The sequence below is a fragment of the Ailuropoda melanoleuca genome, chromosome 10 (genome assembly GCF_002007445.2).
Source record: "Ailuropoda melanoleuca isolate Jingjing chromosome 10, ASM200744v2, whole genome shotgun sequence".
Taxonomy (NCBI): Eukaryota; Metazoa; Chordata; class Mammalia; order Carnivora; family Ursidae; genus Ailuropoda; species Ailuropoda melanoleuca.
Genome location: NC_048227.1, coordinates 61096750 through 61119617, shown reverse-complemented (window position 1 = coordinate 61119617; position 22868 = coordinate 61096750). Strand labels below are relative to the sequence as shown.

Here is a 22868-nt window from a genome sequence, read left to right as displayed (position 1 = left end):
TTCCCCCTCCCCCCGCCCCTCCCAGCCCCTGGCTCTCCTCTGCTGGGGGGAGGGGGATGGCGCTCTGTTCTCCCTGGGGCAGCTGCCACACCTCCTGGTGCCTGTGTCCTCCCACTCCTTACCCCATCCAGAGGCAGAAACGGGTGGTGGCAGGGCTGGTCTTTGTGTTTTCAAGTGCAGCAGGACCCGTGCGGTACATGTGCGTGCTTATGTCCAGAGCCAGTGGCACTGCTGCCCAGCATGGGGTAAGGTTCTTCACTGACCTGTTACAAGTACTCAGTGCAGTGCATTTGGACATCATTCAACTTGAACCCATTTTACAAACTATTTAAATTCATCTGTTTTATTCCCTATTTTCAAGTTTCATGACTAGTGATTTACCACCTAAAAACACTCTTTAAAATATAATAAACATGTTACACAGAGTGGAATAGTGCCTACAGTAGTGACTGCTTTAAAGTTCTTTTCATCTTGATAAGGAGAAATCCTGGGTTAGAGAGTCCCATCTACCACAGGATAAAATTGTTATGGATATGCTCTCTGACAGTAAGATGGCAGTAGCCAAATTGAGAAAGAATATAGCATTTATAATAAAAATGCCTCACAGCTCAACGGATCAGGCTGACTTCGATGTGCAAATGCCACTTCCTGGCTGTATTAGGGGCCAACAAACCCAAAGAGCAATTTCGGGGATTGAGAACAGGCTCTTTTAATAAGTCTTTAAATTAGAGGAATGGGGGAAGCTGTTATAAAAACTTGAAAGTTATTCTAAATCAGAGCCTTAAATCCTATATTTGAGTCAAAGCAAGATAAGTTAAAGAAAATTCTCACCAACGCTAAATTAATGAAATATCTGAACTGTAAGAACAGGTTTTTTTAAAGTGCAGTTTTAATAATGTTAATTACAGTAATTCAAGAAGTAAAAAGTAGCATAGTAAAGATTCTGTTTTCCTAAATCAAGGTGAATGATTTGTAAAGAGTCTTATTTGTGGGTGAATTGGGCTTCTAATGTATTAAAAAGATTATTTATTATTTGGTCAAAAGATTTTTTTTAATAGATGTTTTGAGCCTGTACCAGGCTCTCTAGGCACAACCTGTGAGGCTTACTACATACTACATTGTTTTCTTGTCACCTCATATCGCCTTTGATGGAAAAAGTGACCCTAGACGGCCTCAAAAAAGAAAAGGATTTTATCTTTCTCATGAGTAACTGAAAACCCTTGTGAGATTATGGAGTCACTTAAGAGAAAATCATGAATTCCTGATACATGACTTTAGAATGAGCTGATAGTTGGATTCTAATCTGTGCTAAACTATTTCGGTGCCAACATCAAAATGAGATATTAATGCTGGATTTGAAATGGAAATTGTAGTTGACCCTTGAACAATGGGAGGTTTGGGGTGCCAGCTCCCCCCACGGCAGGTGGTCAAAAATCTGCATATAACCCTGACTCCCCAAAAACTTCTAGTAGTCTACTGTTGACTGGAACCCTTAGCGGTAAACAGTCAATTAACACATATTTCTTCTATGTATTATATATACCGTGTTCTTAGAATAAAGTGAGCTACAGAAAAGAAAATGCTATTAAGAAAATCCTAAGGAAAAGAGTACATTTACTGTACTGTTTTTATTGGAAAAGATCTGCATATACGTGGACCCATGCAGTTCAAACCCATGTTGTTCAAGGGTCAGCCATACTTGATTAATCCCAGATCATCTGAATAAGACTGGGCTTGTCCCAGCCCCAGCAAAATGTACTGGCTTCCTGCCTCAGGTGGCATTTCCATGTTCCCCAACATTGATACGACATTCTTAATTTAAACCGATTAGAACTAACTTGATGAAGGTTGCAGTTAAAGATAAGCTTCTGCTAAAAGCTCTTAATTTTTTACGATTTTGGAGCATTTCCTGGGTGTGGGGTTTGGGAGGTGGAGTGAGGGAAAGAGAAAGGAGGTAGGGAGATGGTGGGTATTGTTAATTTTTTTTATGATGAAATGTCTCCATCTGGTGGAGTTTCAGAGCAGTAACCATTGTCACCATCTTAAAGCCTCCAAAGCCATTTCTTAGCATGTGTTCAAAGAAAAAAATTAACTTCTACATGTGTTCCTAGATGATATATTTAACAACTGCATGAATTTCTTTCAGAGGACACAGAAGTGAAACCAATACAGACTGTTCAAATGTTAACAGTTTTAATTTCATGATTGGAGGCCGAAAGGCAGAGGCATGCAATAGGGAGCAGCACAGAGTAGATTCCACAGATCAGTAAAGACCAGCTCTTAAGTCGAGGGGTGGGTTCATATACACATATGTTCTTTGTTATGTATCAGTCATTTCCTAAGACAAATCTGGACATAAACTAAATTTGAGTTTTATTAACAAAGGACTTCTTAGGTATGAGAAGTTATCTCCCTGTTTTGGTTGACTTACCTGTTTAAATTTGTTTAATAGGGTGAAAAGGGAAAGACTGAAAAATGAATTAAAACATAAATTTTTAGGGGTACCTGGGTGGTGCAATTGGTTAAGTGTCTGGTTTCGGCTCAGGTCATGATCTCAGGGTCGTGGGATGGAGCCCTGCATTGCGAAGCCTGCTTAAGATTCTCTCTTTCTCTCTCTCCCTGTGCCCCTCCCTCCTCTAAAATAAATAAATAAATCTTTAAAAAAAAAAAGACATAATTTTTTAAAAGCCTTTGTCAGCACCCTGTTTTCTCATGGGCTATTTTATGTCACTTGCACTGCCAAGGACTCCCCCGCGACCACACCCGGAGTATGTGCAGGCTTGTCACTGTCTGTCCCTTTATTAGATTCTATCTAGACTTGTTCTCATCAGTCACCTCGCTCAGAGAGTCGGCCTTTGGAGAATGAGGCTCTTGAGTAAGGCTTGTGTTAATATAGAGGCCAGTTATTCTCTACCGAATTCCATCAGTCTGAGGAAGATCTTGACTGGGGCCAAAAGCCAACACATTTTCTTCCCTAGCTGAGGGTTTTGACACAGAGTCCAGCCACAAATGATTTAAAAAAGGGGGAGGGGGGGCTAGGGGTCTTTCTTGATGCCTCTAAGGACCACAAAAGAAAGGAGAGAAGGCACCGGGCCCCTGCTGAAGAGCAGTCTGACAGGTCTGGTATGCTCAAGGGCAGTGGCCTCTCCTCCTCCCCTGCCCTCGCACCCCTCGCTGCAGGCTGGTACAGGGTTCTGTGGACACCACACGTGGCAGGGCTGCAGCCTTGCGTATGCTCTGTTCCTGCTTTCTGTCACACGTCCACTACTATGAGTCTACACACATGAACTCTAACCACTGAACTGACCCGTTTGTTCTAAGCTGAGAGTGGTGTTCTGAGAGCCCGCCCCCCTCCCCCCGACTGAGACAGGCCATCGCCTGCAACATGGGGTCTTACAGAGTGGTGAGACTCAGAACCTCAGTGCCTGGCCAGTATTCGTTCTCCCCCTGCACCTGTACACACACAGCGACCCCCACCCTTCCTTCCTGCCCACCAGACTCAGGTCAGTGCTGTCATTCGTCAACAAAATAACCTCAGGTTGAAAATGTGAACAAGGCTTAACCTATTGTCCTTATCTTTCTACCCCTTGTCTTGAAAGCGAGCAAGGCAGGTATTAGGAGTAGGCTTTCAGTCCTTCCTGGGCCTCCTAGCAGGCTTCCTTTCTCAGAGGATCTGCAGATCTGTTTTTCTTTTCTTTTCTGATGCATCTGGTGGTAAATGACTAACAAAATAACACTAAAGCCAGCAAACAGTTTGCATCTCTCCAAGAGTACGGAGGGTGCTGGTTACCTCAGGACGTGAGACGAAGTAGAGACTGAGCTCGATTAGCAGTGTCAGGGCGCGCCTTATTTTTCTTCTAGCTTTGCTGAGATATAATCCACACATAACATTGTGTAGGTTGTGCTGGGTTGTGTACACTGTGATGGGTTGACACATGTATATATTGTGAATGTTTACACAATAACATGTCCTTCACCTCACGTGACTACCATTTTGTTTTTGTGGTTACAGGGTTTTTCTAAAGTAGCCCGAGGCTGGGTTCCCTTCCCCTCTGTCCAAGTTGGGGATACTTACCAAACAAATGCCCCTTCACCCCAAGAGCGCTCTCTCATGACCAGGGTCCTACTTTCTTAATTTGCAAATAAAATAAGAAATGAGAGACAGCACTGGATTCAAGTCACAGTTGACTCAGATGGTAGCCATGTGACCCTTAGAGAAGGCTGTGTTGGAACTTGGGGAAATCAGGCAGTGGAATGACTAGGAGATAGTCTTACACTCTTACAGCATTGAGTCTGTAACTGCAGAATATTGAAATGGTCAACACATTCACTTCCTTTTCTCTTTGTTCTCTGCAGGGAAGGAGATTGGTGGGAAGCCCGCTCCTTGACAACAGGAGAGACTGGTTACATTCCCAGCAATTACGTGGCTCCAGTTGACTCTATCCAGGCAGAAGAGTATGTTTTGTTTTGTTTTGTTGTTTTCACTCAACTACTTGCTTTTAAAAGTTAGCCGTCACAATAAAATGCCATTAACTTCGTGCCGGAAGGAGAAGAAATTCACTAGAGCGATTTCAGGGTTGAGAGAAGATGGTGATGCCATGTTTTCCCAGGCATCATGCTGCGGGTTTTGCCGTATTTATGTAATTCTTGTACTATTATTAACTTAATATTTTTTCTTTGCACCTGCTTTTTAAAAACATTCTTACTTTGAAAGGGAACTTTTTATCAGAACCCTAGTGAAAACCCAATATTACTTGCCATAGATAGAAATTAACCAGGAAAATGTGAAGTTCTGGCCAGAGCATATATTATTATTGTGAACCCAAGATTATAAGCCTATAGTCTGCTGAAAAAAAAAGTGAGAGAGAAGGAGGGAGAAAGAATGGGAGTGGGGAGGGAAGGACAAAGACAGAGAGGGGGTCAAGGGGGTACATAATTATTAAAGATCAGCATGCGATTTCCTTTCTCGGTGGAATCACAAATAGTAAGGGGGTACTGAAGACGTACATTCCATGCCCCAGGTAGAAGTATCTCATATACAGTGTGTTCCACAACTCGGGGAAATCCTCTGATGATGCATTTCAAATGTTCTTTTTCTTTGAGTTGGGGTCTTAGTTGGTTTCTTTGATAGTAAATTGTGACTAACAGTTAGTTGGACCAAGGATTTCACTGGTACCAGTCTGGGAAGATGGTTAGTAGGCTGAGGGAATTCTAGAAGGGACACCATCGTTCCTTCTCCTGACCTGTAGAGATTCATAGGCACTTCCAAAAGAGAGAACTATCAGAGTGGCTTGTGTGACGACCCTCATTTCTGAACTGAGGGAAAGAAAACTGGCCCCTGACTCCCAAACTTAGGGACCTGTCCTCCTCCCTGATACCCTGGGATCTGCCTCTTCTGCTAGTCTTCCCTTACAAGTAAGGGAGTCAAGGAAAATCAGACACAAGGCCCAACCTCTGGCTCTGATACTGCATTTTGCCCTGGATTTGTTTAGGCATGGCGAGGAGGATTAGACTGCACGCCCCGCCAAATCCCCAACTGAACCGCCGTCTTGCCTTTAATTCCTTTATATTTGCTCTGAGAAGATCGCTTTTGTTCCCTACTCTCAATGCTCAATGGTTCTGCACTCCTTTTTTCTCCTAGTGAGTGTGTTTTATCATCAGAGAATAAAGGAATGTGTATTGAATTTTTATTTTAGGGCAGATTTGCAAACATCTTTGTGTTCTTTCAGAATAAAAGGTACCACTAAAACATGGCATTATTTTGATTTAACTGGGAACCTACCAAATATATATTTAAATTATATAAATGTATAATGTAATGAATTTTTAAAATACTTTCTTTAAAGAACAAATTAGTGTTTTAGGAAGATAACGCATATGGTTTTACATAGGCAATTAATTACCATTATCTGAAAATGCTATTGTTTTAGTTCCATCCATTGTTCTAACAGCTCTCTTTTCACCACTATTCGCGTTTATGCTGCATTTTCATTGGGTGACGGGTGCAAACCCAGGAAGTCATTTCTCATAAATAATTGTTATGATTCTCTTTCTACCATCTAGTGCTAGGTTAGGATCGTTACATAGTCCAGTGCCTTTAAAAGTCACTGAGGACCTCTCTTGCAGCATGTCTTTTCTTACCGTCAGTGAAGCTCTTTCATTCACAAAAGAATTTGACAGTGAACACATAATAGCTATGTTCAAGTATAATGAATTAAAATTTCATTTTAGAAACTGGATCCTTCCACAGGTGAATATTCTAAAATTGTTTCTAGGCACAGATTCCGACGGGGCGCTCCTGAATGCTGCCTCGGATTCTCGCAGCACCTGCTGCAGCTCATTCAGCACCCAGTGCGGAGACGCTAGCTAATTGCCAGGCCATGGTTAGGGCTGGAGAGTGGAAGGGAAGATAAAAGATAAATAGCAGAGGTTGTGAGGTGACTGGATGTGATGCCTTCTTACATGGCACCCGAGTGTTGTCACGGGGAGGATATGAGACGTCTGCAGCAGCCAGTCATTTGTAAGGACGTGCTTGCCTCTGCATCGTGACCTGTCCCCGCGGCTCTGCCGGAGCACACATGCGCAGATCCCCGCCCATCTGCTAGGCAGATCCTTTCATTTACCCAAATCCTCATACCTGCTGCCCAGGAAGAGCATGAAGACAAGCATCCAAGGACAGCAGTCATCTCAGATTAGGGGTAGTCTTGACAATTTTTGTCAAAGTTGCTATAGGTACAAAGTTACTGAAAATATCATGTCTTTGTTCTTTATTCATTCTGACTGACTTTTTTTTTTAGTGCCTGATTAATGATCCTTATGTAGACTAAGGCTGTGTTTCATTATTTCCCAGGGGTTGTAATTATGCTCAGAAATCCCAGGGTCTTGTAGATGTGCAGGGAAGGGTCTCTTGCAGTCGCCATTTCAAAACAAGGTTTTAGATTTCTCTTTTTGTGAATGCAGGTGGCGGTTTTAACACGAACCGGCTCTTGTCACCTCTGGAAGGAAAGGAAAATCGCCCACAATTCAAATCTGACTTTTTTTTCTTCAGAGAGTGAAAGAGATGGATGAGGGATGGAATCAGGAGGAGACTGAAAGGGAGCTAGATGGGGCTAGGAAAACACAGACAGGGAAAGGCTAAGGATGCAATCAGAGGTGAAGAAGATTGCTGTTGCCTTCTTGTGAATGATCCTTACAAAACGCTTCCTTCCTTTGATCTCACTTAAAGGTGGTACTTTGGAAAACTTGGCCGAAAAGATGCTGAGCGACAGCTTTTGTCCTTTGGAAACCCAAGAGGTACCTTTCTTATCCGTGAAAGTGAAACCACCAAAGGTAAGATAAGGAGTTGAAGAACTTGGTTGTCATTCAAATCTGTGGATTAGTCAGAGGGGATGAAAGACTTATCTCTAACGTACAAGGATTTTTAAATGGCATATATCCTCCCTGCCTTGTGAGCAGAGCCCTATTTTCAGTTTTCCCTCCTGGCTCTAGAGCTGCAGACAGCTCCAGAGGACTGCAGAGGCTCAGAACCAAGCTATTCCTCCCGAAACAGGGGCCGGCAGCTTCACTCCTGCAGGCACACAAGATCACAGAATTTGTAGCAGTTCTTTAGAATTAACGATCTTCTATAGCTTTTAGTTCCTTCCTCAGGCACCAGTCCTACAGGTTGTTTTTGCATTCCTTTTATTTTTTCAAAACTGAGGACTGCTTTTCCTCTAGCCACTGGCCTTTCATTTGTTAACCACACACTGGAGCCCACAAGAGAAGCTGGAAGATGAGGAGAGCGACCCCAGCCTGCGGGTCTGTGTTTCTCTTCATCCGCTCCCCAGGGGAGTTGGGTCTATACCATGTTAGGCAACACAAGGGTATGGAAGAGAGTATTGTAGGAAAAAATCCAGGAAGATTTCTTTCTCAAGGATAAAATCACTTAATTGCTAATATCTTCTGACATTTGCAAGAAATAAGTGTTTTCTTCTTCTGTTACTGAGTGGAAGTGTGTGTATGCGTATGTGTGCACCCAGATGCACGCATGCTTGCATGTGCACCCTCTTCAGAATTATTAATCAGAATACTCAGGTAACTGAGACCCCAGAAACAAATGAGTTCTCAAAATGAGAACTGCTAATGCTTTCCATGTTTACCAGGTGCCTATTCACTGTCAATCCGAGATTGGGATGATATGAAAGGAGACCACGTCAAACATTATAAAATTCGCAAACTTGACAATGGTGGATACTATATTACCACCCGGGCCCAGTTTGAAACACTTCAGCAGCTTGTACAACATTACTCAGGTAACACTAATGCTAACTAACCACTAACCACTGGTATACTGGAGGGAATGGGTAGGCAGGGGTGGGGGTGTTGAAGCATATACAAGGTCAGCAGTGACATAGTTTTCTTTGCCAGCCATACAAGGTGGGGCTTGGCTGAATAGGTTCTATTGACGTCTTTCTACCATAGTTATTATTAGTTCCATACATTTGTCAAAAGATTCTGTAACATTCTAGTTCCCAAGTACAAAGCAATAAGTTAAATTGTAAAAGTTGTCATCTTTTCCCGTTCCCCTGGAGTCTGTTATCAGAAACCGTGACAGGAGAGGGAGCAGTGTCTGGGAGGGAACTCATGGGGGGCTCCTGTAGGGGGCCCCCAGTTCACACTCAGCACTCACAGGAGTGACTGCACACGCTTTTCGTTCCCATGACCCAATGAATTTTGCAATCCATTTATCATGTTCTGCTTCTCCACCGATACTGCTATTTCCTAACTAGATGTAGACTATGTGACCCACAGCTCCTAGATCTGTTACAGCTATTGTATTAAACTTACACATAGTCAGTAGATCAGTCTCTTTGCTAGAAATATATACTTATTAGGAGTTTAGGTGTGCAGTCTGTACATTTTGGTAAAGACTATGGTCTTATATACAAGAGTCAAAATGATCACTTTCTTTCCAAGACTAGCAGGAGTATCCCACTATATAACGTATACACACAGGTGGATTTTTGTATAGCCACATATGTGCAGCTATAGATCTATATCCCCTTAAACCCAGCAGGTTTTTTGTGATATGTGTACGTGTGTGTATATATGTATACATATACATGCATACACACATACACACATTTTATATTGTTCTTCAGGACAGTAACAAAACCCCAAAATAGTACATGACTTGACCTCAACTATTGCTTGATGCACATTCATTTAAAAAATGTGTGTATAATTTTTTAGCTCCAAAAAAAGCAATCTTTTGAAGATGACAATAAGAAATGCCTATCAATTAATCCTGGGCACTAATGAAAAAGTGAAAAAATTAACAACACTTGGAGTACTCGTTGATTAGGGCATTGAGTACCTTTAGTTTATGTGGCTTCTAATGAAATATTTAGTAGAAATGAAGCAGAATATCTCCCCGAGCTTATGCAACATACTCAAAATGCCTGCATGTGTAAGGATTTTTCAAATGCTGAAATATATTTCATTACAGCCAAACATCAGCAGGGTCCCCAGGGTTTGGATCATTTGAAAATATTGTGTTGGAAAGGGCACCTTAATAACATCGTAAAGCTGGAAGGAGAGAAGGGATATGAAAAGCAATAGACATTTTTTAATCTCAAAAAAAAATCCATCTCAAGTTAGATTTGTTTTTATATTGGCTTTTCCTCTTCCCTCTTTCTCTCTCCCACACAATAAAGTGCCTTTGAAATATTGACACATAAATAATTTCCTGCCTAAACATCTCAGAACCTGATTCTACCAAAAAGAAAGGAATAAAAAGTAACTTAGAGCTGGTTCCTGGAGAAAAAACAACACTACATATGATTTTCCTGGATCTGAGGGGCCTTCAGTGGGGTGTGGTGGGGCGGGGCTCTGTCCATCTCACAAACCAGGCTCTCGACAGCCTTTGTCACTGCCCTGATTCCTCGTGCTTTGTTACCTTTTCTTACCTGACAGATGTTTCGCTTGGCATTCAGGCAATTTCCTCCCTTACCACTGCTAGATTCTAAAAGGTATATTCTTAAAAGAAAGAAAGAAAGAAGGAAGGAAAAAAAATTTCCAAATAACCCATAAATGGTAACTTTTTTCCTTTGTTTTTTACATAGGAAATAGAGTGCTTTCACATCCTTGAGTTTCTGCAGATTTCAGTTTTCTTTCTTTCTTCTTTGAAACCAGATTTCTAAATTATACATTGGAGACTGTTACAAAGATTTTTTTTTTAATGGGAAATATCAAAGAAGCGAGAGTATCTGACTGGTAGAATAGAGTCAGTTAAAATGCCAAAGAAATCCTAGAGAAATGTGACCTCTTTTTTCCCCTGCCAGGTATAATCTTCAGTCTTATTAGTTTATAACAGTCTAACATTCTATGGAAAAATCCTGTACTGAAGTTATAATTTTAAACATATTCAAAGCAAAGAAAGTCCCTGAACCCTTGATATTAGAGAGGGAGGGGACAGTCGTGCTGACATTCTGTAGTCCAAATGTACCTTTTGAAATCAATGGAGGTATTTTCAGGGTTCCAGAGACATGATATTAGCATGTTGGGCGGAAAACATTTTTCTTCTTTAGTGACTATAGAAACCAAAACAGCCATACCTGTACCTGTATATGTGTGTAGCCTATATTATACCTGGAAGCACGGAGCAGTCCACATGTAAAATGTCCTCTGTTCTACCTCCAATGAACATGTTTCAGTGTGTGGTGTCTAATCTTCCAAGATGTGTGCCGTTCTCTGCCAACGTAGCACTGTTTCAAGCAACGCTGTGCACTCTCTGGGTTTGTGTGACTGTAAGTGTTGTTTCACGTGTTCTGCTTTTCTCTCCTTCTCTTGCTGCTGTCCCCACTCCATCAGAGAGAGCCGCAGGTCTCTGCTGCCGCCTAGTAGTTCCCTGTCATAAAGGGATGCCAAGGCTTACCGATCTGTCTGTCAAAACCAAAGATGTCTGGGAGATCCCTCGAGAATCCCTGCAGTTGATCAAGAGACTGGGAAATGGGCAGTTTGGGGAAGTATGGATGGGTATGCTGAGACTCAATTAATTATTCTATTACTAGCTCTTCCGTTTGGGAAATCCCAAACATCAAAGATGGAAGGTGAAAAATGAAGACTATGTGACCTGAAAGAAGGTTTAAATTACTAATAGTGGGGAATTACACATTTGATTTGGATTTCAGAATTCCAGAATTCCCAAAAGAGAGAGAGTGGTCAAGATTGGCAGATGGCTCAAATTATGCTATGACATGAGTTTCAATTCATAAGCTGGAAAATAGTACAAGGAATGTTCCAGCCTGCACAAATGCCTTGCCTTTTAATTTCAAATGCAAATGTCTGCCCAGTACAGTGTCGCCCTAAAGGGCTAGTCACCTTCCATCTTTCCTAGTGCATGCATAATTATGGATTATAAGGATTGTGTTTTCTTTATTAATTCCCTTTCCTGTAGAGAAAGCTGATGGTTTGTGTTTTAACTTAACTGTGATTGCATCGAGTTGTACCCCACAAACTTCTGGATTGGCTAAAGATGCTTGGGAAGTTGCACGTGATTCATTGTTTCTGGAGAAGAAGCTGGGTCAGGGGTGTTTCGCTGAAGTGTGGCTTGGTAAGGCAGAGGGCACATTTCATTTTGGCTGCATCTCAAAGCCAATTAGAAAGACAGTTTGGGGCAAAAACACCCACACAGTCATTGGGACCAAGACATTTAACCTGCATAGCTAGATAGGCACAAGACATCCAGATTTTGAGAATATGGCAATACTTTGCTGTACTTTTCTATCCTTCTTCATATGGTTAATGAAGGCAGGCACACACAGAACAAGAAACCAATACAATAAGAATCCGTTGTTTCCTCTTCCTAAGACCTGGGAAGGTAAGATACTATAGATGGGTTGCTATTGGGAAAGACCATCGACTTTTTTGCTTAATGGGCCTGGGTTTGAATCTTTACTACCTGATTAACCACGGGTAAGGGGCTAATTTAACCTCTTTGAGCCTTAGTTCCCTCATCTGTAAAATTGGAATGATACCTACTTTATAAGATTGAGGATTACATAGGACAATATACTTAGAGTCCCTGTGCATAGTAGATGCTCAGTAGATGTTCATACTTCTCTCAATTTGGTTGTCATATCGTTGATAAGGCTGACTGCACTGGGCGCCTGCCACTGCCTTAGAACACCCTTTGTATTAGTTGCAGCTTTGCTTAAAGAAAATCCAAGAATTTGGCCCCACCCAAACACATCTGTTAGTGAGACAGATGTTGGTGCTTATGGAATCCTCCTCCTTTCTTAGATTCAATTAAACACAATAAAGATAAGTACCTGTTGCTATGTGTAGCAGTAGGTCGTTTGGGGGGGGGGGGTCAGCATTAAAAGATTTAACACAGCGAAAGCACTTGGAACAGAGCCTGGCAAGGATTAAGTATTACCTAGATATAGATAGAGCAATAAGGATAGAGATAGACACTCAGACATACACATTTATATGTGCATGAGTAAGCTACTATATAATAAGTATATATAAATATCTTTATATGGCCTTCCTCTCCCTCATCTGCCCAATTTATAATTGAAGTTGGGAGTGCCAAGGATTTTAGTTCAGTCACTTATGCAGTCAGGAATAATCGGACATTATACAAAAATTTATTTTCAAACTTTATACTTATCAACTTTAAATCATTATGCCATATTATTGAGAATCTGTTTCCCACTAGGCATAAAACATCATGTTATGGTAGGTCAGGATCAAGATGGCATGCCAGTGAGACTGACTGGCTTGTTATTAGAGAAGAAAATCTCTATTTAAAATTTTGGGATGCTAACAGCACTCAGATAGCAAAGACCACTTACAGATTGTCAGATTTTCCATTTATGTTCAGTGGTCAGATATTTTATAAGGTTTGAATGAACTCTTGTTTAAGCTGCTGTTCTTTCGTAACTTAGATTTTTGTAGGTTGCATGCTGTAATTATATGAACCATGTGAACAGGGTGACAAAGTTTACAGAATTTTTTAATTCTAAAATCAATTATATTAAATGTAAAAATTAATCTTAATTTAAACCAGTTTTCTTTTCTAAATAGAAAAGACATAATCTAACTTAGCAGATTTTTCTCTTTCCCTTAGAGTTTTAAGTCAAAGTCATAGGACTAATAATGGAATACACATTGATCCTAGAATTTTTTTTTTTAAATTTTGGGGCTCAAAGAGATTCAAAAGATAATCCAATTCCATTCCTGTATTTTACAGATGAGGCAACAATGATCATTAACCAGGCATGTCTCTGTACCTACTCGATTTTAACACGTTATGCCTAAATATTTCTGCTCCCTCTTAGCTGCTATTTAATTTTTTCACTCTTAACTGATGGAAGCTACGGTTCTTGTGGTTGACCATCAGTAAACCTGAGGAATTTTCCTTACCTGGTTGAACTATGGGGCAAGTAGACCGTGAGCTTCTTGCCAGCGCTCCTCAGCGTACTTGTAATCTTACTTATATGTCAGCTGTTCAAGGACTCAGTCAAGTAGCCCACCCGCTGCAGACAGCTGAAAGTCTAGAGGTAATCTCCAGACATCCTCAGTGTGTTGCCATGTTTTGTTTTGTTTTGTTTTTAATGGCACACTTCATAAAATGGAACTTAATCTATTTTCTTCCATGCTCACTCTACTACCTAAGGGATAGCAATGGGATGGCCAGGCCTGTTCTAACCTTTGGACTTTCATCCTTGTAAAGAACTGTCCAGAGCTTTTGGTACCAATTTGTAATCACATGAGTGAGCACCAGAAAAGGAAAGTGGCATATATCAAAATAAGAAAAAAGTTACAAGAATTATAAACTATAATATAACCACAAGGAAATACATTTTTCCTGTCGAAAATATTTGACCGAGTCCTTACATTTGATTGTCCTCATTCAACAACAAAAAAAAAGATACCGAAGTTTTTCTAGGTCAAACTCTAACTTTATGCAAGTAGCTAATGATTTAAGAGCTTTTTTTTTTTTCCCGTCAAAAGAGGATCTTGAATTTGACTTAATATCGTGGGATGTGTGCAGGTACCTGGAACGGAAACACAAAAGTAGCCATAAAGACTCTTAAACCAGGCACAATGTCCCCGGAGTCATTCCTTGAGGAAGCACAGATCATGAAGAAGTTGAAACATGACAAGTTGGTCCAGCTCTACGCGGTCGTGTCTGAGGAGCCTATCTACATTGTCACCGAGTACATGAATAAAGGTTGGGGCCCACCTCCCAATTGACTCACAGGGGTTGTTTTGGGGAGGGAAATGGTGGTGCCTGCTTGTTTTTTTCCTAGTTTTTGCATGAGTCAAGCGATCCCATCAGGAAGCACAAAGGGTGTGCTCATTAATGAAAACATGTTAAAACAGACCATGACCTTGAGTTTGCCCCCCAGGTCTGTATGAAATGCAACACCTTCTGCGCGTTGCATGTGTCAGGAGTCCCAGCTCCTGGCCATAATGAAAGCATTCATTTTTAATATCAGGGGTGGTGTGGGGGGCTATGATCATTTTCTATCATTTTGAATGCCATGGGCTAAATTTCCTTTTTCAGGGCTGAACAGTTAATATCAAACACGGGTCTGTGGGCTCAGTGTTTTTCCAGCTCTCTTCTTAAACATCAGATGAAGAAAGACATGCTTTTAAAGAGCACAGTTTTTTAAGGTTTATTTTATTTATTTAGAGAGAGAGGGTACAAGTGGGAGGGACAGAGGGAGAAGGAGAGAGAGTGTCAAGCGACTCCATGCTGGGCATAGAGCCTGATTCAGGGCTCGATCTCACGATCCCAAGATCATGACCTGAGCCGAAGTGAAGAGTTGGACCCTCAACTGACTGTGCCACCCAGGCGTTCCCAAAGAGCACTTTTTATTCTCTTTTGCTCTCTCTCTTTCTAATCAAACCATTATTGCCAGGGATAAGCCAAAGATCACTTTGTTTTGGAAAAATAGACAAAGCAAACAAGAAACAACCTTAAAAGGCAATGCATTGTGCATCAGAGGACACCAGTGTAATTTTTCCTTTCCGCGTACTTTCTTTTTAAATATATTTGGAATTCTTTTTTTCCGGGCAGACTCTTTGTCCTTTGTATGCAGGGTTATTTGGCAATAACTTAGTAAAGCATAAGAGCAATCACGAATGGCCATCATGAACCTCCAGCCTCTGCACGGGATTGTTTCAGCACTGGTGTTGGTCCTGAGCTCCCCAGGCTGGCTTGTCACAGGGCCTCTGAAGCTTCCGCTGGTCCCGTCAGATAGCCTGGAGGCCTGGCTGGCCATGGTCTAGCAGGGGGAGCTACCTGCCCCATTCTGTATTCCTCAGTCTTCCCTTGGTCTAAAATCTATAAATAACCAAGGCCAGTGATTCTCAAACTTTGCTCTGTGTCAGAATCACTTCTGATTCACTCAGGGGGCTTCTTACAATACAGGCTTGTGGGCCCAGCTTCCAGAGTTTCTGCTTCTGCTTCTTGGGTAGAACCCGAGAGTGTGCATGTCTAACAAATCCCCCGAGGGATGCTATCCCTGCTGGTCCTGGGACCGCCCTTCGGGAACCAGGCAGCTGGGCAGCATCCTCCCCGTGTCACTCCTCCATTCAGGGCTGCTGGGGGATGAGGCTGATGTGGTACAGCTCCCCACGTGTTCCCACGTGTCCTTCTTTGTGACATAAAGGGAATTGCCTTCCATGTATTGCGGTTTTATCAAACCTTTGTTGTCCTTAGAAATGGAGTCACCATTGTTTGTTTCTGAAAGATAAAACTGCTGCCTCTCAATGCACAGAGTTTTTTCTACCCTCTTTTTTTTTTTGTATAAATCTTTTCTTCATTGATGGCATTATTCATTCAATCACCTCATTACTTCTAATAAGAAACCCAAATACAGTCCTTTGTCAGCGTTTTTATCTTTCAGAGTAAATTGAAATGGTTTAATGTTTTGTTCACAGGAAGTCTACTTGATTTCTTAAAAGATGGGGAAGGAAGAGCTCTGAAATTACCAAACCTTGTGGATATGGCAGCACAGGTAGGCTGCGTGGCCCTCTGACTCCCGCCTCAGGTTTAGTGACATGTAGGTACATCAAGACATGGTGTGACATGTGTCCTGTTCCTCGGTTCCCACAGGTTGCTGCAGGAATGGCTTACATCGAGCGAATGAATTACATCCACAGGGATCTGCGATCAGCAAACATTCTAGTGGGGAATGGACTAATATGCAAGATTGCTGACTTTGGATTGGCTAGATTGATTGAAGACAATGAATACACAGCAAGACAAGGTGGGCATTTAAAGAGGATGGCTCGTGATCACATCCTTGAGAACTGTCACTTACTGCACAATCCTTCCTCTCTCCTTCCCTTCCCTTCCTCCAGAAAATATTTGAAATGGCATTCTTCAGCTGAGGTTTTTCTTCTTGATCTGGCAGGAGTCTGATAGCTCTGCAGGTGGGAGACTGTAGTGGGTTCAGTAGATGGACAAGGTGTTGCTTTCTGGTGAGTGAATGTCCACCGATGTGGTCTTCCTGGTTCATGGTGCCCTTCTCACATCCAGGCCTGGGACGCTTTGCTTTTGGGGAAAAAGGGCTGTGGAAGGCCAAAAGATCAGTCAAATAATAGCTCATCATTCCATTGAAGTCTCAGCAGAACACAGAAACATGCCCTTGGAGAATTTAACAAAGGAGTTATTTATAAAGGTATGGGCGGAGTTAGGGAAACCAACAAACATGAGGTGATATCCCGGAGCTAGTAAGTAATATCCACTCACTGAGGCCAGAATGGCAGTGGGGAGGGAGCAGCCACCAGAGCTAAGAACGAGAGGCCACGTTTGGCAGAGAAAGACCAGGCAATTCATACCTGAGCTCACTCTTCGGGCCTCCTCCAAATGTCCTGCCCAACCCAGCAGGAAGCCAGAGGTCAGAGGTCAGTCCAGCTGGGTCAAGGGCTGGGAGAAGAACAGAAAAGGGATCTAGACGAAGGATAGAAAATACCAGTGTCACCCGAGCACCTCACCCCCTCTAAATCATCTCCCTCCACTCTCCCTCCCCCAAAGATTTGTAGAAATCAGACTAGATTAAACACATCCCAAATCAGCAGCCACTCTGGTGGGGAGCTTTTTGGCTACTTTTAGAGCACCCACTGCCAGGGAGGTAGTTCCCAGGGTTATTTTCTATCTTCCTGGATCTGCACACAGTGGTCAGCAGGTAAGCGTGGAATGAAGTGTGCTGTTTGCAGTCGAATGTAGGCCTCTCCTGTAGAGCGTAATGCTCGCATCTGAAGGAAGTGGGGAGGCTTCATGGCTGTTGTTTTTACTCAAGCCTAGGCGTCCTGAGCAGGGCCGAGCAGTGACTGGAATGTATTGCAGGGCGGTGCTTTCTACTGGGTTTCAGAATGGCCACCCTGGAATTCCGATCCTTTCTTTCTTTCTAAATTCTTTCATTTCACACCAGTTCTTCCCTCATCGTTCTCAGCAGTCTCAAGTGATAAGTAAAACGGTTAAACAGAGACCCTGGTGCAGATACCATCCAAATGCTCAATCACATGTTGGTCAGACAGCTCGGCTATTTGAATTTCCCTAACGCGTGGCAGTTCTTGTCCTGGAGCCAAATGCCCACGCTGCGAGCATGCCTCCCCCCACACACCCATACGCGCGCATGTGCACACGCACACACATACACACACACGCTACTGTGGGGCCAGATGGCAGGTCGTGTCCCTAATCAAAGGCACACAGGCAGCTGCAATTGGCGCTGGTCATCCAGAGAGAAGTGTGGGCGTGATTTTGAGTCAAGGCGAGCTGAGAGGGTCTGCAGCGTCACTGGGTCCGAGACCTGGGCCTAAATGAGAGTGCACCCTGTGGCAAACCCATCACGTCCCAACTCACAGACCCAGAAGGACGGGGAGCAGGTGAAGGTTTGGAGACATGAATATTTGATTCAGGAAGGGGTGAGATTGGAGTTCGTCTCGGCAGTCAGTCGGGAGAGTGTCCTTTCATGCGTGAGTAGAGTCTTCAGACGGGGCAGTCCAGGATTTGTCTTTCCCCTTCTCCCAGACTCTGGGCTCTACAGAATTTGTGGTTACAAATTCTGGCCTTGAACCATCCAGAAGGTTGCAGGGCAGAAACCAAAGATGTTGGCAGGGGTGCTGCTGACAGGGCTGGAGGCTTAGTTCATGGAGTGGGGTCCTCTGGCTGTGGCCTTGGGTGCCTGATGCCTGAGGGGAAGGTGTGTGAGAGCCCCTCACCAGTTTCCCTGACAGCAGGCTTCTGCTGTGGAGCAGAGCCACTGTGGCCACCCTCAGCCCTGGCCGTCACGTCCTACCCTCCTCCCCCGCCAGCTGTCCCAGTCACCCCTCTGGTGGCTTCCCTACCCCCACCATCACTTTCCCACATGCTGTCCTGATGCCTTTTGAAGGATCAGCTTCAGACCCTTTGTACAGTGTTTCCTTAGCTTAACTTCCAAATAGAGAGTCCCACCCATACCTCTTAAAATTCTGTTTGCTTCTCTCTTCCCTTTCACAAATATCTTCACATCCGTGCCAAACACTGGAAAGAGATAAGAAAGGAGGAGTAAATGGCATGGAGAACTGAACTTGGGAAAAAAACAAAGGCTGTGTGGCTCCAGGATTTGCAAGGAGAATAAAAGAAATGGTCCCCCGCAGTGGAGGGAAAGGAAGGAGCTGGGGTATTTACAGGATACCTACTAAGACCAGGCCTGAGAGGGTACATGCAAAGAGTGGGGAGGGAAGTGATAGGAACAGACTCAGAGGGGTTAAGTAACTTGTGCAAAGTCACGCAGCTAGTTAAAGGGCAGAGGCAGGATTTGAGTCCAGGTATGGCTAGCACTCTGGCTTCTGCTCTCGTAAGCTGTACTGACTCCCTTTCATCAAGACAGTCATTAAAAAAAAAACAAAAACTAAAAACTAAGATCAGGCATGAGTCCCTTTTTCCCTTTATTTTATGGGAAAGTTTTTAAGGGGGAGCTTCTAACGTGAGAGAGTTTGAAAGAGCTTTCATTTTCCAGCTCTGGGACAACCCAGCTGTTTATAAAATTCCTCCCGAGGGTCTGGCCTGCCCCGGCCTCTTTATGAGGCAGGAAGGGCCTGGTGTGTATCTGTTAGTGCTCTCTGCAGATGGCACGCGTGCTGCATGGAAAGTTTCTTCTGGGGGTTAATCAGCTCCTCCAGACAGCTGGTCCATGTGCCTGATAATATTTACAAGTCGGCTTTTATGACACCCACAGGCCACGGCCAGGATAAATCTTGATTATGGAATGTGGGCAGTGTTCAGAAGCGAGTGCCAAACACAGGTATTTGGGGACAATAAGTGACAGTTGTTTTTCAACACGGTTGTGGGTTTCCTATCTAAGGGCACACTGAAATGTCTGTAACCATCCCCCCTGCCCTGGGTAGATGCGGTGGCATTTCCCAGGGCACAAGTAGAATTGAAATTTGGACATGTGTTAAACAGCCCTTCCTGTGTTCCTTTCCTCCTACCAACCCCTACCCCGCTGGACTGTAAGCAGAAGCCCGTGTCAGGGAGAAGGTCAAGACCAGGGTCAGAGCCTGTGAGGGTGGTCCTCTGCCAACAGCCTTCGAGAGGTAACTCGAAATTATTTGGTATTGCTCTCTCGTACCTGTATCCCTCCATCACAGCAGATCTTCTTTAATCATAAATGCATTGCTAAATTCTGTTCAGTTGGGGTCTCTAAGTAATGCCAGCATTAATTACTTGAATGCCTTGTCTGGGAAAGGGACTTTGCTGGGAGCTACGTATCTAAGGAAGCCTGAGACTGAACCAAGGAGGTCTGCGGAGGGACACACAGGAACGGCACCGAAGCCACATAAAACCATCGCCTGGGGCCTTGGCCAAATTATTTAACTTTTCCACACCTCAGTTTGCTTATCTGTAAAGTGGAAATATATTTTACCTGCTTCGTGCTTTAATTTTTGCCAAGATAACTAAAAACAATACACATAAAGTGTTTAGCACAGTGCCCAGAACATGGCAGGTGATGAATAAATACTCCTGTTATTATGTCCTGTACAAGACAGTCTTTGGGGAATAAACACATGCATGGACTGTAGACACAATGGAAAGGCTCAAACACTGTGCTGGAAAGGGAGAGAGGAAGCAACGGTGATTCCCATGTAGTCAAATGCAAGCATCATGAGAATGGAATTGCCAGCAACAGAAATGAGGGAGTCCAGAAAGAAGAGCTCATTTGCAGAGAAAGAGGGTGAGTTTGGTGTTGGGTCTGCTGAGCTTGAAGTGGTTGTGGTGGTATGTCTGTCCCAGTGCAGTGTCCAAGCCCTCACCGGGTGCTCACCTCCCAGCGCCTCCCTCCACTCCCCTCCTCTCCGCTCATGCTGCACCATTGCCTGAGGTCCACCCTCAGCCACCTCCCTACCCCAGCATCAGCAGAGCCAGCCCCAGCCCTGCCTATGCCACGGACACCCCAAGGCTCTGCTGTCTGTCCTCACACGTCCACACCTCACCTCCTCCCGTAACTACCAGCATGGGTGGCTGTCACCAGGCCTTGCTTTCTAAGACTCCAGCCCCTCCAACCATCAGTTCCATCAAAACTCACACAAACAGACAGGAAGCAGTGGCAGAATTCTTGATCGACTCCATTTTCTTCTTCATAAGCTTCCAGGAAGCTCAGCACTGACTAGTCTTGATTTAAACCTAACAAGTTCAGATAGACTTGGCTTGTGGATAAGAACGGCTGGCTTTTGTGGACACTTACTTTTTATTGAGCTGTAACTACATACAATAAAATGGGCAAATCTGAAGTGTACAACTCAGGACGTTTTTACACGTTTGTCTGCCCCCAAAACCACCTGCAGATGAAGGCACAGCCCCTGCCGCAGCCCCAGAAGCCCACCCGTGCAGCTGTAGCCACCTGAGCAGGCAGCCGCTGTGCCCGCCTCTGTCAGCAGAGTTCCTTCTGCTGGTGGTGGAACTCCATGTCAACCAGTCGTAGAGTCTTCCTCTCCCATGCCTGCCTTCCTTCCCACCATGATGTCTGTGAGGCTCGTCCATGTCACTGCATGTATTGGTTCTTTCCCTTTTATGGCTGAGCCGTACTCCACTCTACAAATACATCCATTTCTCTCTTCTACTGGTATTTCTGATTTGGGGCCGTTATGAATTTGGCTGCTGTGGTGGTGGACAGATGTCCTGCTATCTCTTGGATAGATCCCAGGAATAGAACTGTTAGGGGCCCCGGGGTGGCACAGTCAGTTAAGCGTCCAGCTCTTGGTTTCAGCTCAGGTTGTGACCTCAGGTTCACGAGATTGAGCCCCGTGTGAGGTTCTGTGCTCGGCACAGAATCTGCTTGAGATTCTCTCTCCCTTTCCCTCTGCCCCTCCTGCACATGCTCGCTCTCTCCCTCAAATAAATAAGTAAATCTTAAAAAAAAAAAAAAAATTAGTCCTACAAGCCTTGTTAGCATTTGTCGATAACGCCCAGCGGACTTTGTGGGCATATCTTTAAGGGCATAATACAGGGTTGCTGTGTTATTTGCTGGTGGTGTACTTCCTTCCGGACTGCGGACAGGGCCTGTGAGGCTAAGGAGCCTAGGATTCGCAGTTACAAGGCCTGGGTTTGGACTAACTCTGTCACTTACAAATCACTTGACCTTTGTGAGCCTCTGTTTTAGCATCTGTGAAATGGAGAAATGAAAATAATTATCTCACTTAGGTAGTACAGGACTACATGAGCTGTCTATAAAAGCTCTTCGAGGGTTGTGGAATATAAAAACCATTCTTACACCTGAACTTTTTGTGTTTGATGTCTATTGTCCTTGAAAAGTATCTTTCTTACCTAAAAAAATGTTTAAAAAAAAAAAGACTGCTAGTCAACAATAAAGAAGAATCAGTCTTTTAAGAAAAAAAAAATTAGTTGATTATTTTCCAGCTGATTCTGTCGGGACAGTCACGGTTCTGTATTACCTTCCTGCCCCGAGGACCCCTCCAGCCTGAGCACAGCCACCAGCCAGAGGCGCCAGCAGATTTCCTTTTGCTCACATTTGCCTTCTCTGCTGAGAACTGCCCCTGCCTCTATGCCACCTCTGTTGTTTTCCATCTTGTTGACTCTGAGTACCTGGTGGGCATTCTCAGCAGTGTCACTGATGGTTGTGCGTGCACATGCACGGGCACACACATAAATGCACGGGCACTGTTGTAGCAATTCTCCATAGTGTCTGTGGACCCAGTCTTGCTGCTTCTCTAGAGAGGTAATTTGGCCTGAAGATCAGCACAGAGCACATAGTAGGTATTTAATAGATATCTGTTTACAGCAGTGAAAATAGCCAAAGTCACTGTCACTTCTCCACAGTCTTCCCAGGTGTGCTCTCCTGCTCTCTGAGCACCAGGCACAGCTCTTCATCGGGAATCAGACACTGTGGTGACTGCAAGACCCTCCAGAGAGGGTGGTTTGCTACACCCACCCTCCCTGCACACAGCAGGGTTGTCTTTGGGGTAATGGGAAGCACAGGAGCTTTGGAGCTAGATGGTCTGGGTTCAGATCCTGGCTCTGCCATTTCCTGCTCATGGCCTTTGCATAAGCTCTAGCCTCAGTGAGCCTCAGCTTTCTCATTCTTGAAATAGGGTTGGTGTTGGTCATCTTTCAGGTGGTTTTAAGGATCAGAGAAGAAGCTGTTGGTTTATTCACTCCTTCCCACTGTTCCTGGCAGCACTTAGCTTTACATCTTTCTGGATAGCCAGACCCCGCTTTCCTACACACACACACACCCCAAGATAGGAGGGGCTGGATTGGTTAAGAGCATGATACATGATACATGGTGTGAATCTTAGCTTCGCTGCTAATTACCTGTAAACTTTGGACAAATCCCTTAACCTCTCTGAGCCTTCATTCCCTC

General features: G+C 43.8%; 1 protein-coding gene across 7 annotated transcripts in view; it reads left to right on the top strand.

Moving 5' to 3' along the window:
* The window catches only part of FYN (FYN proto-oncogene, Src family tyrosine kinase), a 189683-nt gene that overhangs the window by 140271 nt on the left and 26544 nt on the right, over window positions 1–22868 (top strand). For 4 of the 7 annotated variants that reach the window (XM_011222248.3, XM_034668998.1, XM_034668999.1 and 1 more), the window contains 7 exons: window positions 4357–4455; window positions 7226–7329; window positions 8142–8291; window positions 10852–11016; window positions 14042–14221; window positions 15940–16016; window positions 16115–16268. In XM_011222248.3, coding sequence (XP_011220550.1) covers window positions 4357–4455; window positions 7226–7329; window positions 8142–8291; window positions 10852–11016; window positions 14042–14221; window positions 15940–16016; window positions 16115–16268 — 929 coding nt within the window. Of the gene's footprint in view, window positions 1–4356; window positions 4456–7225; window positions 7330–8141; window positions 8292–10851; window positions 11017–11437; window positions 11594–14041; window positions 14222–15939; window positions 16017–16114; window positions 16269–19508; window positions 20593–22868 lie in introns of those variants that run through there. The other 3 variants (XM_034669000.1, XM_002917157.4, XM_011222251.3) reach the window with 3 other exon arrangements.